General features: G+C 50.8%; 1 protein-coding gene across 1 annotated transcript; it reads right to left on the reverse strand.

The window, feature by feature from the left end:
• Window positions 1-220: 220 nt before the first annotated feature.
• On the reverse strand, window positions 221-8,818 carry Cdk5rap3 (CDK5 regulatory subunit associated protein 3). The gene is made up of 14 exons (XM_031352913.1): window positions 8,654-8,818; window positions 8,422-8,467; window positions 6,068-6,199; window positions 5,809-5,909; window positions 5,445-5,493; window positions 4,666-4,844; window positions 4,328-4,464; window positions 3,981-4,125; window positions 3,599-3,700; window positions 3,180-3,258; window positions 2,429-2,517; window positions 1,049-1,254; window positions 566-737; window positions 221-490 (listed from the first exon to the last, which is right to left on the reverse strand). The coding sequence occupies exons 1-14, from the start codon at window positions 8,657-8,659 to the stop codon at window positions 425-427; spliced, it is 1,509 nt and encodes a 502-aa protein (XP_031208773.1). The 5' UTR covers window positions 8,660-8,818; the 3' UTR covers window positions 221-424.
• Between the last annotated feature and the right edge of the window lie 4,555 nt (window positions 8,819-13,373).

The raw sequence follows: 13,373 nt of genomic DNA on the forward strand, positions 1-13,373 counted from the left end.
GTAAAGGAGGGGGCAAAGCTGCACTGGCCAGCCCTAAACCACCTGCTGAACCATTTCTAAATGCTTATGGGGTCCAGGTACCAACAAAAGCAAGGAGGAAAAGCCTCTAACCTGGGGCTCTACCATTGCTCAAGGCCTCCTGGATCAAGAATTCAGGAAACATGTACCCAGCTTCAACTTCAAGCAGGCTCGGTGAGGTGGTGCAAGTGACAGCCAGCAATGAAGGGAGTCATTTCCTTTTTATTGAGCCTCACTTGATAACTGGAAGCAGCAGCTGTGCCTTAAGGCTGACAGGCCACAGAGCCACTCAAGGCAACCCTTCCTCGTGGCTCTGTCTCCAGGTCCACCTGGCTTTTTGCTGGTGCGGCCCAGTGGCATCAGCCTGGGCTGTCCCACCGCCAACTGGAGGACACAGAGGGACGCATCACAGAGAGGTTCCCATCAGGTTCACAGGTCGGCCACTGTACCTCTTGGAAATGTCAGCTTCAATCTGAGAGAAAGAGAGTGGAGTGGGCAGGGAGCGGACAGGCAGGCACGGGGCTGTGGGAGCGGGGTCATGTCTCACCAGCTTCTGCAGCTCTCTGGTCTTCTCCAGCAGCAGGTCCAGCTTGGGCTCCAGAGCTGCCTGCTCCTGAAGCGCCTCCTGTTGCTTCTCCACCATCAGTTCCTTCTTCAAAGCCAACAGCTGTGACTGCTTGAGCTTCTGCTGGAGGAACTCTGTCACGCGGTCCACATACCTGTGCGGAGCACCCTGTGAGGCACTCAACTGCTGCACTCAACTGCTGGACTCGGTGAGGCTCCAGGAACTAATTCCTTCCTTGGCCTCCCCTCCCCTCATGCCCTTCCTCCTTTTTCTGGTAAGGAATATAAGCCACTCCAGATTCCTACCTACTTAGGAACCACGTTCTGTCTGTATTAATCGACCCTACCCCGTGCTAGCCCCAGGAGAAAGCCATGTACACAGGAAAGGAGGAATCATAAAGAGGAAGAAGACAAGGGAAGAGAGCTCCATTCAAGATGGAGAAACAGAGGATCAGGAAAAGCCAACCTTGGTGAGGCCAGAATCATAAACAGGTGCTGCATTCGGAGACTGGTGAGCCGGCCGATCAGTTCCTGTAGTGTGGACACCAGGCTGAGCATCTTCTCTTTGGTCTGGCCCTGAAGGATGGCAGGAGCCAGCTGGAACTGGCTCACGGACAGGATGTCGGCCTCCTCACTCATCTCTACTGCTCTCTGAGACAAGAAGATCTCAAGCTGAGGGGAAAGGAGTTCAAATCAAAAAAGGAAATCAGGAGCTGAGCCCCTATGTGAAGAGCTAGCGTCCAGAGGAGACAGACGTCTCCTGTGCATAGCTCACTGCTGGAGACCCCGCTGCTACAGCACGGGCTCCTCCTCATGAGCACCTCTGGCATAGGAGGATGCCTATGGCTGGGGAGCAGGCAGCTGCCCTGTTCCTCTAGACCCCATGCTGACCTGTGCTTGCAGCCCTAGCCCTCCCTCCTTTTCCGCAGCCTTTGGGAGCACACTGAGATTCCTAGGGCACATACTAATTTTCCCTCCATGGGCGGAATGAGAATGCTTGAGAAACTCTGGAAAGTCTGGGAAGAATATGAACAGCAGCCACATCTCTAAGATGTGGTCTCTATGAGTGAGTTCATCTTGGGCTGGTTAAATGGCCTGACGCCAAGCCTGAGAACTTAAGTTTGATCTTCAAAACCCTCATGGTGAAAGGTGAGAAGCCACGAGAATGACATCTACAGTTGTCCCAATTTGATCTCTATCTTTGTGCTGTGGTACACATGTGCATATAAGTACAAGTTTTAAAAAGGAAAAACAAATCCTACTATATTATGAACACTGGGTATCTTTTGTCCTCCTCTCCCCTCATGGCTACAAGATGTCTCTTCAAGGGGAAAGTGGAGGAAACCAGATAGGCACAGAATTTTCAGGAGACTTGCCATGTAGCTAAGGCTGACCTTTGAGTTCCCACCTTCCAGTCTCCTCCTGCCACATGCTGGGCCTCGGGAGTACTACGGTTTGTATGGCAATGAGAATCAAGTCCAGGCTTTCTTGAATGCTAGGTAGACACTCTACCAACTGAGCTACACCCCAGCCTTGTGCCCTGATAATCTGTGGCTCCCAGTTACCATCTGATGTGGGGCACACTCATCTTGGTTCTTCTCTGCTCTTCCTGCTGGAAAATAAGCTCTGCAGAGGCAAGGCCTCTAAATGTCTTCATCACGGTTCTATCTCTACTGCCCAAGACGGAGCCAGGAACTTTGGAGATGTCTCAGAACTATGAGAACAAGGGTGTGGTGGGGGAATCCTAACTTGTGAGGCTCTGCTCGGGGATACTGAAATCAGTCAGTGCCCTTCACATCAGCAGGGAGGGATCAGAAGTGAAGTCACATCTCCCGGAAGGCAGTACCTCCATGAGCTCATCAATGAACTGATTCCGAGTCTCAGGGTATTCGAGAAGAGTCAGAGCGTCTGAGCCCCTGGCAACACCTTCTGGAGCTGTCAGAAAGAGAGACGGAGACAAGAGGATGGATCTGAGAAGCCCGCGGGTTCCTGTGGACAGACTCTTCTCAGCCCTGCCCAGGGGGAAAGCTGCCCTTTCCCCTTGCTCATGTCTCTTGGTTCTACTCAGGTCTGGCCTATAAATGCGCAGGCAGAGCCAGAGGCAGCTGGGGGCAAGGGAGGTAAAGTGTCATCCTGCACTGCCCTCTAGTGACGTAAGTGGCTGCTACAGCCGCTCTGAAGATTTGGGAGAGGGAGGGGAGTCCATGTCAGACCTGGAGCCCAACCAATCCTAAACAATCTACCAAAATGACTAGCCCACATTCAGTCTCTAAAACATATGAGAATTGGTGGTATGGGCCTTTAATCCCAACACTGGGACTGAGTTTGAGGCCAGCCTGGTCTACACAGAGAGAGTTTCAGGCCAGCCAGAGCTACAGTGATACTGTCTCGAAACTAACCAAGCAACCAACCGGGAGCTGAGTTTCTAGACGTTATTAAGCCACCTCCTCTCCATCCCCCTCCATTCACATCCTAAAAAGATGCACTTTTACTTTTTGAGACACGATCTCACAGGTTGTTCAAATTCACTGGAGCTATAGATGGCCTTGAACTTGGGCTCCCCCATTCTCCAGGGCTGCAGGGGACAGGGCCCTTACCCTCGGTTCCTGTCTCCAGCACAGTGATCTCCGAAGCAGCAGCATCGTCGCCCCAGTCGATCCTGTCAGCCCCAGCAACCTGAGGGACAGCAAAAACTCAGTGAGGTTGGAAACGGTTCCCTAGCGCAGGGAGCCAGAGCAGACTAGAGCTCCTGAAGGGTTCAATGGCTGCACCTGCACTGTCCAGTCATGCAGTGGCAAGCATGGTGGTGTGCGCTTTGGTGACGACACCCTCCCTTCTGCCTGGTGAGGTGCCTGCAATCATACACCTCAAGTCGCAGGAGAGGAGCCTACACTGACGCCTCACTTCTGTGACTCCACTTCCCTCAGGATGCACCTGGCCTTACACCTGTGACCTGTCCCATGCACAGAGGCTTGTCTATGGCTGCAGCAGAACCACTCAGAGAGAAAGATCTAACCTTGGACTCTGACTCCACGGAGATACCCCAGTCTATTCCAGAAGTCTCAGCAGAGATGCCAGAGTCGGAAACAGCCTCCACCCCAAAGTCACCCCAGTCGATCTAAAAAGCAAAAAAGATGTTAGTGCAAACAAGGTGGGCAGAGAAAGGGAAAGCAGTTTGCTTTCGTCAGTCTCAGCACTGTGCAGAGCCATGGAGTCAACTGCACAGACCTCCAAGCTCCCAAAAGAAAGGACTGTTTCACCGAAGGACTCCCCAGGTCAACCGGAGCCAGTGGGCGGAGGTGCCTACCGTTTGTCTGCACTCTGGTCTCAAGAAAGCCAGGAAAATAAAGGTTGATGGGAAACATCTCCCACTCAGCTCCTCAAAGGCCATGTCTTACCTCATCTTCTTGCACCTGCTCGGGAGGTTCCTCCAGTTGTGGCCGCTCCACCACAGAGGGCTCTGTCCCCGTCCTCCATTCATACACCGTTGAGTTCCCCTTCTTCTGCACATACCGCAGCATGGGCAGCACCTGTTCTGTGGGGCTTTAACAGAGCATGGTAACTGAGCTTCCTACAGCCACTCGGGAAGCTAACACAGGCTAACCACATGGTCCAAGGAGCACATCCTCCACTGGTCCACACGGATCAACACAGGCAGCATGCCACGTGGGAACAAATACACGTGGAGAGGAGCCAGAGGGACCCGGGAAAACACCCCTTGCTCAGGGGTGCAAGTTCTCCTTACCTGTCACACACAAACTCTACACAGGCCTGATACAGGTCGATGGCTTCCCCCAGGGACTGAGCTCCCACTCCTATCTCAGCCAGCTGACTTGGCAGGTCCTTCACCAGGGCCAGCAGCTCTCTTCGGACATTGTCTCCCTAAATTGAGAGAAGGGAAGGATTCGGTCACATGCAGTGGGAAATGGAAACTATCAAGTCAGTGCAGAAAGGTGAGACAGACAGACCCAAGCCAGGCAGAATCCAACCAAGAAAGATGCCCGCCAGCTGCAGCGGAGTTGGGCCCGGAAGAGCCAGTCCTAGAGACTGTCCCGCTGCAGTGAGGCGCCCACTCACGCTCACCGTGATGCCGTACTGCTTGCAGGAGTGGTAGAACTGCTCGCGCATCTCAGCAGCCCCAGCCTGGCCCTCCTCCTCCTTGCGGCTGTATTCTTGCTGCAGTTGTTGGCACTTGGCAATCTGCTTCTTCAGCGAGGGGATCTCATAGTTGACATTCCGAACCAGGAGGCTAGAGAGTTCCACTAAGGAGGGCCCAGGAAATCTACTGTAGGCTACGCTTGCCCTGAGGTGCACATAGGTGCCCTAGCATGGTGGAGAAGACGGGGCTGGCTTCTCAGCTTCTCCATTCCTAGCTATGGGACCCGAGACAAGCCGTGTACCCTCTCTGCTTGAATCCTTAGCAGCCAAGCAGGGACTATTGTGTTTACTGTGTGGATCCATATAAAGCAAAACCTAGAGCACTTGGTATAGATTAATAATTGTAATTATTTACTACTCAGAGTCATGATCCAAACTATAATCAACCCATTAGTTGCTTCCTCTCAGGCTCCCAATCTGGGCTCCAGGATGACCCATACATGCAGAGAGGGTGGGGGCAGTACAGAATACCACCCCAAGAGAGAGAGACAGGCCAGATGCCTGCTCAGTAGGGTACACAAAGGTTCACTTCCTGCCTGATTCTCTCTCTCATGTAGGACTTGCAGAACTGTTCTGCACACCTACAACCAGGCAACGTCTGGGCCGCACCCCACTTCCTGCCAAGCTCCCTATAAGCTGGCTGTTTCAGAACCACAGCCGCAGGCTCCCCCACGGATGCTTTCACCCCTTTAGGGTGACTTTACCTAAATACGTGTTGTCCTTCTCGTACAGACTTATGATCTCCTGCCAATCCTGAGAAGGAGAGAGAGGACATCAGCCAGAGGAGCATCCATGGCCCCCTCCCAGCCAATCCCTGCAGAGAAGGCTGCCCCGGGCTTCCTAGCATAGCAAACAAGTGTCTCAGCTCCCTCCAGCTTTAATCTTGGCTGGAGCACCCACGTGATTATGAGACTGTGATGCCCAGCAGTGATCCCCAAAGGTCAGGACATGTAAGCCCAGCAGACAGGTCCACTTTGGTATAAATTAGAGAGACAAAGATGAGGCATCTTGACTTGTTCATCAGTGAGACAGGAGAGGCTGTGGCTGTCCTCACATGCACATTCTCACCTTCATCCGCTGTGAAGAGTACCGGCCGAAAATATTTTTGGTGGACGCCTCGGTGCCTTTAAGGAGGTCCACTATTCTTAGGCAGTGAAAGTAATGAATGTCTAGAAAGCAAGAAAGGACTCTCAGAATCCCACCACCCTTCCTCTCCTCAGCTGGCTACTGCAGGTGGCTGACCCTGTACTCTTGCTGCCAACCAGCATCTACGACCCAGAGTCCACCCTGGGAGGGGACTCCCGTGACATGGCTCCAGGTCACTCACAGGATCCAGAGAGCAGCTGGGCAATCTCCTGGCTCTCTGGCATGTCCTGGATGGCGGTGTTGATCTTTTCCCGGATGGTCAGCACCAGGCTTTGCCATTTTAGGTTACAGTGTCTTCTGTCCACCAGCCAATCTGCATGAGAACCGGCAGGTCACCACAATCCGCCATGCCACTAACTCCCCATGGGGAATTCACTGGTTCCAGTGCCACATACTAGATATTGAACAAAAGTCTTTGTATTGGCTAAGGTACCAGAGAGAGGAATGGGAAGAGACGAAAAGACAGACAGATGCAGAGAGACGCTTGGGCTAAACAGTCTCTGGCGCCCCGACTTTATCCCCAGTATGAGTTTTACAGAGCAACCGCCTTAACACAGGGATAAAGAAAAACTTTAAATTGGTCCCGACATGAAAGTGCCACTTTTGACCATTCTAAATTCTCCATAATATTTTGCTTCTGTGTGTAATTATATCTTTCGTGTTGACAGAGGGTGCTGCTCAACTTCCATTTCCTCAGGGCGGGGATTAACCATGACAATGGAAAACACAAGGTGGTTATGCCAAGTACCGGATGAATGAACAACTGTAAAGCCCCTAACATAACACCTACTGCGCCCCGGAGGTTGGATGGTGCTGATAGTCTTTTCTTTTTCTTTTTGAGACAGGTTCTTTCTACATAGCCCTGGCTGTCCTGGAACTCATTATGTAGACCAGGTTGCCCTTGACCTCACAGAAAGCCTCTGCCTCCCTAGTACTGGGATTAAAGGTGCACGCCACCACTGCCCAGCCTAGTCACTCGTCTGTTTTTAACTCGGAAGTAACTGCTCTGCCACATGACTACTCTATAGCTGACATGTTTTGCGGCCTAACAGCCATGTCCATCTCCTAAGGAGAGAACTAAGGTTTTACAGTTAGACGGTCCTGGGGTCTAATTATCAAGGTTTTATTAAGGAAATGTTTTATTAAAAACTTAATTATTATTTATTTATCCAGTGTGCACATATGTGTATGTGTGTGTACACATGTGCCACAGCTCACAAGTGGAGATCAGATGACCGCTTCTGAAAGCTAAGCCTTCCTTCCATCACATGGGTCCTGATACTGAACTCAGGTCATCAGGTTTGACAGTAAGAACATTTACCTACTGAGCCATCTTGCTGGCTCTAAGTTTCTTTCTATCTCTCTGTGCCACGGTTTCCCCACACACAGGATGATGTGCTATACACCGAGCTTGTGCATCGCAGTGACTCGCTAAACCTCTAAACTTAAATCGCTAAACTCGCTAAATCTTGATTAAGATGAAACCACGGAGTTTAAAAGAGTATAAAATGGCAGCCAGTATGGAACACATGCTCAGTGAGCGGTGCCCACCGGTTCCCACCGGTTCTTCTCAGGACTTGAGGACAAGCTTGGACACCAGGGTAGATACAGCCGGTGCCCACACACTATGAATACATGGTGTCCCGTGCCTGGCAGGCGTTTGGGAGGATTCACCAGTGCCCATCAAAGGACTGAATGCCCCCTCTCATTTAGAAAGGTGGGGAGGGGCTGAGGTCTGCAAACATCCCCTTAAGGACATGCCGATCTGGCGAACATTTCAAGTGCTCATGTCCAGAAGTGACAGGATGAGGGGTGTAAACCAGATGCAGAGACTGCCTGGCCACTAAAAGGTCTTCTTGCCTCTCATCTTTTTCTTTTGACATAGGGTCTCTCCATGTAGTCCTGGCTGCCCTGAAGCTTGCTATGTAGACAAGGCCTGCCTCTGCCTTCTGAGTGCTGGGACTAAAAGCTTTTTTGTGGGGGAGGTGGTAAGTGTCCATTGCTTAGCAAATATGTAGCATGTACTTGCTATGTAAACCAGACTGTCTGAGAACTGCCACCAATCCTCCTGCCTCAGCCTCCCAAGTATTATGGTTACCAGCATGAGCCACCATGGCTGGCATAACAGGTCTGTATGAGAGTCCTAGGGCCCTCTTTTCCCTAAATCCAAAGAGAGATAGGAACTTTTTAAATAAATGGGGGGGGGGTTACCCACCGAAAAAAAACGCAAAAAGCATAAAGACAAGAGTCAAACAGACTTAGATTCCAAATGGATCAGCTATTTGGCAATTGTTCATCTTTAACACTATCCACTTATCCTGTGTGCCTGAATACGATTTGATACTACGTCGGAAATGCTAAAAGTAGAAAACACGGAGCCAGTACAGACTTCCCATGCTTCCTTCCTTGCAGAGCAAACAGCTCGCTAGAAGAAGGGAGCTCAGCTGGGACTTTCACAGCTCCTGGCTGCTGGTGACAGGGGGCAACCAGCGGACCTCCCCCGAGAGCCGACCGCGCGGGGGCGCCCTCTCCTACCGAGCAGCTTGCTGGTCTGGATGTCGATTGGCACGTGCTGATGGTCCTGGTGGGAAATACAACCGGCAGGGGGGCATGAACGCGGGAAGGCGATGTGCCTCGCACGCGCTCATTCCCCGCACCCAACTGTCACCCTGCAGAGGCAAAGCGCCCGACTGAGGACGGGAGGACTTGAGGAGGCAAGACAGGAGTCCCAGAGAAGACCCAGTTTGTCCAGCCCTGGTCTCCACACCTGCATCCTTTCTCCACTTCCGCTTCCGGCCAAAGACCCGGGCCCAGCCCAGCACCAATCCTGAGCCGGAGTGCTTGAGCCTCAATTCAGAAACAAACCGGCCTTCTTCAGCCACGTCGCCGTCTCCAACGGAGCCAATCCAAGCCCACGCTCCGCCCCTCTGGCGAAAGCCCCGCCCGTCAACAGATTCTGATTGGCTGAGTACCCGAGGGGCGGGAGAATAGTGGACAGCCAATGGGAGACGAGAGGCGGGCTCGGGCCGGTGATCTCCAGGAAGGGGTGTTGCGCTTGCGCGATGGCGGTAGGGGGCAACCAAGAGCTGGTGTAGGGTGCTTTCTCATCTGACTGACGTGGAGCCCCAGCTAGAGAACGAACACGTCCGCGGACTGGTCCTAACGCCTTCCGGATGGCGTTTTCGAAAGTAGTTAAAAAATACTTTCTTTCCACCTATTTCTCCCTTTTTCCACATATACGTCATAGATCTCTTGAGGCTCTCGTCACATTTTGTCCCCCCATTTCTGATAAATACAATTTTTGAGCACCTGATTCTTGTTGGACGATTGGGACAGGGAAGGGAGAGGAAGCAACACTCGCATTAAGTACTAGAGAAAAAGTTGCAGAAGGAAGGATGATGGGGGTGTTCCCGGCGGAGTGGAAAGGGTGTTCCTAGTGGAAGAGACTGAACAAAATTTAAGGTCACAAGCTACAAGAGTGGTTTGGGGAAAGACAGGCAGGGGAGACTGGCAAAATATACGTGGTCCAAGACGAAGTGAAATGCAAGATTCCTTGTTTAACGACAGATTTCAAGAGGACACTACACAGGTCTCCTGCTTATGGCTGATCTCAGTCCCACCTGTATTCAGTAAAAGGTTAAAGGCAGTGACCTGGGAGGAGGCTGTAAAAATATAAGGATCATAACAAAGAGTGCCTCGTTAAGGAACTTGGACTTCACCCCTGTAGACAGAGAGGAACCACTGAAGGGTTTGGTACAAGGAAGGACATACACATATTGGTTAGAAGGATGGGATAATGGGCGATAAGTCTGGGGACGGAGCAACTAGGAGGCTGTAAGGCAGAGGTTGGGGCCTCACCTAGGTCAGAAGCTGTAGGGAGGAGATAAGTGGAATTTAGGAGGAAAAGAGACAGGAGTTGGCAACAGATTGGCCAAATGGGTGAGGAGGGAGGCCTCAAAAATGACACTCAAGCCGGGGGCAGTGGTAGTGCACATCTTTAATCCCAGCACTTGGGAGGCAGAGGCTGGCAAATCTCTGAATTCAAATTCAGCCTGGTCTACAAAGCTAGTTCCAACAAAGCCAGACCTACACAGAGAAACCCTGTCTCCAAAAACAAAGCACACACACACACACACACACACACACACACACAAAGATGACACTCAAGTGTTAAGTGGGAGTACCACTGCCTGAGGCAGTGACCCCAGATGTGGAGTTTGTGTTGGAGAAGAAGGGCTTTGAACTTGTGGAGTTGGCAATGCTGGGAAAAACATCAAGTGAACAGTGTGCAGAAGGTACTTGGATCTGCATTTAGACTGCAGACAGTCATCAGCCTGGAAAGAAAGACAGCTTGGAAAGTCGCAAACTGAGTTGTCATGGTTCAAGGGAGGGCTTCAGATTTGAACGAGAAGTGGAAAGACTGAAGAAGGGGCGAGAGAAAGTCATAATCCCAGGGACCCCGCAGAGCTGGGTGTGGCATTTCTAAATACTGTCTTCCTTCTTCATTCACCCCCCAATGAAACACAATGCCCAGAGCTTAGTAGATTCTGAACTGAACTGCTTGGTGTGCCGATCGAGATTCTGGCCCTGCGAGATTTTGGACAGCTTCCACACTTCTCCAATAGCCATAGTTCTCTCGAGGTAGTGATAACACCTAGTCTATCTCAGGGCACTTCTATTTAGAGGCTTAAATAAATGAACAAACTAAAGACGCAGAGTTCAGGGCAAGGATGGAGTTCAGTGGGTGGAGGGTCTGTGTGTGCAGGAACTCCTGGGTTCCATCCCTAGTATCACATAGAAGTGGTAGCACAGATTGGCAATCCCAGCCAATCTATGGGAGGTAGAGGTAGGAGGCTCAGATATTCAAGGTCATCCTGGACCACGTAGTGATTTTAAGGCTATCCTAGGATAGGTAGATCCAGTCTCAGAAACAGAAGGAAAAGAAAAGGGAGGTTTAGTGAGATGGCTCAGCAGGTAAGAGCACCGACTTCTCTTCCAAAGGTCCTGAGTTCAAATCCCAGCAACCACATGGGCTCACAACTACCTGTAATGTGATCTGATGCCCTCTTCTGGTGCGTCTGAAGACAGCTACAGTGTACTTATGTATAATAATAAATCTTTAAAGAAGAAAATAAAAGAAAATAGTTAGGAGGCTGGAGAGATGGCTCAGCAGTTAAGAGCACTGGCTGCTCTTGCAGAGGACCCAGCATCCAAGCATCCAAGCATCTACATGACCACTCACAACCACCTGTAACTTCAGGTCCAGGGGGAATCTAACCCCCCCCTCCCGCCACACACATAAAATAAAAATAATAAAAATGTTTTTTAAATGTTCAGAACTTTTTACAGTTGACAACATATTGTAGATTCGTGATCTCATGGTTTGTGAGCTATACACATATAAAATACTATATATAATCATTATTATTACAAAGTAAATTGACAGGCATCTCTGGCAACGGCCCACAGGGAGGAACTGAGGGCCTCTTCAGAGCTCTCATGGGAACTTGGCTCCCATCTCAGGGTGCTGACTCAAGCAAGTGGAATTGCTCGGACTCCCCTATGATTAAACAAACACTGGGTTCCAATAATGTGCTGCAAGTTCCCTGGGACATCCCACGAGGCCCAGCACTGCCACGCCCTCCAAGGGAATCTCTCCTCCTTGAACCCACACCAGAGCACAGCAAGGTCTATACAGTAAGGTTGGTGAAATAGAGACCACCAGCACTTCACCCCCACCCACAGCTCCGTGCTGACTCATGTAGAACACAAAGATCTTTGATAATAGTTCTGCCCAACCATGGACCCCGGGGCGGGGTGGGGGGGTGGGGTGGTGGTGGCCAGGAACTAGCCCAGAGAACACAGGCATTCTGAACTTTTCCAAGGTCATGAGGCACTTGAGGCCTATGGGGAGACTTATGACCAGGTTGCTCAAGTCATTAACTCTGCCAGCTTTGGGAAGACGGGGGACTTTGCTTGTGGAACTCTCAGCAAGGAGAGGCTACAGGTTTCTGATCATGAATCTTTAAAGTCTCTGCTGACTTAGAAGAGGGGACATTGAAGAGGGACAGAGCCTGAGCCAGCCAGGCTTTGCAATGAGGAAGGACAGAGCCGCACAGTGCAGGTGCCCCACATGCAGGCTGCCCTGCCCTCTCTTATTGTCATCTTGTTTATTAAGTGATAACCACCTGCCAGTGTAGATCTGATGTTTTATAAGCTGTATCTAATTTGATCCATATAACAACTCACAGACAGGGCAGATTCTATGAGTAGCTAAGTGGAAGGTGAGGGAACCAAAGCTTAGATGGTTACTCATCCAGAATCAATACAGCTGGTGCTGGGGAAGTTGGGATTCAACCCCAGGTCATGCCAGCCTTCTTAGCTTCCATTCTTGTTCTCTGTGTGACACGCCTGTGCCCACCCTTTGCCTGCCCTGCTGGCTCAGTTGCAATGGCTCTTGCTGTGTCCTTCACTAGCCTTCGAAGTGACTTTCACTTTCTCCCTGGTTACTTGGAGCTGTCACCCTTGAAGTCCTTTCTGACTTACAAGGTTCCTCCTTACCTCACCTGGTTTTGGACCAGTGCCCACGGCTTATCTTGAAAAAAAAATCTGTAAAATGAGGCTTTACCTTTGACATCCAAATGACATTTATACGAATCCTATGTGGATTACTTTATGGCCGCAAACGGGTGTGTGTGTGTGTGTGTGTGTGTGTGTGTGTGTGTGTGTGTGTGTGAATTACAGGGGGAAGAGAGAGGGAAACAGAGGGAAGAAGAGAGAGAGAAAAAGGAAGAGAGAGGGAGAGAGAGAAGAAAGAAGAGAGGGAGAGGAGGAACAGGAACAAAGAGAGGAGAGACACAGAGAGAGACACACACACACTGAGAGAGAGAGGGAGAGAGAGAGAGAGGAGAGAGAGAGAGGAGAGAGAGAGATGAATCTTCTTGGAAGAGCTGGAAACTTAGCAGCCCTAAGTCTGAGCATCTTGCTTTGTGTGGTGTATCTCTACGTTGTTACCGTTTTCTGCGAGTGGTGTATCTCTATGTTGTTACTGTTTTCAGTTGATTCCTCAGCTGCCCTGTGAGCACAGGCCTGGTGGGAAGGTTTACAGACTTGTCTCTATAGCCCAGCACCGATAGTTTCTCAGACAAGAAGCAAGGATGAGCAAGGGTGTGTTGTTTAAACGGAGGTTTTAATGATGGCGATGATTGTGATTCATGATCCAGGGCAAAGGGCTTCAAGGTCCCCAGCTGCCTTTCCCTCCCTTGGCAGGTCAGGATATGGAGCCAACTCCCTGTTGAGCCTCTTAGGAGTCAGAGAGTGGGGAATTGGGAAGAAATTAGGGATGGTTAGCTTCCCAGGGTGGGCACAGGTCCATGAAGGACACACAGAGTCAGTCGGTTGAGTTGTCCTCAGGGCTACAGACTGTACCGTTGTCTTGGTTGGCTGTGCCCTCCATGCCTGGGTGGCCTCATGACCTTAGCCCTGTG

The sequence above is a fragment of the Mastomys coucha genome, unplaced genomic scaffold, assembly GCF_008632895.1.
Source record: "Mastomys coucha isolate ucsf_1 unplaced genomic scaffold, UCSF_Mcou_1 pScaffold5, whole genome shotgun sequence".
NCBI classification, from domain to species: domain Eukaryota; kingdom Metazoa; phylum Chordata; class Mammalia; order Rodentia; family Muridae; genus Mastomys; species Mastomys coucha.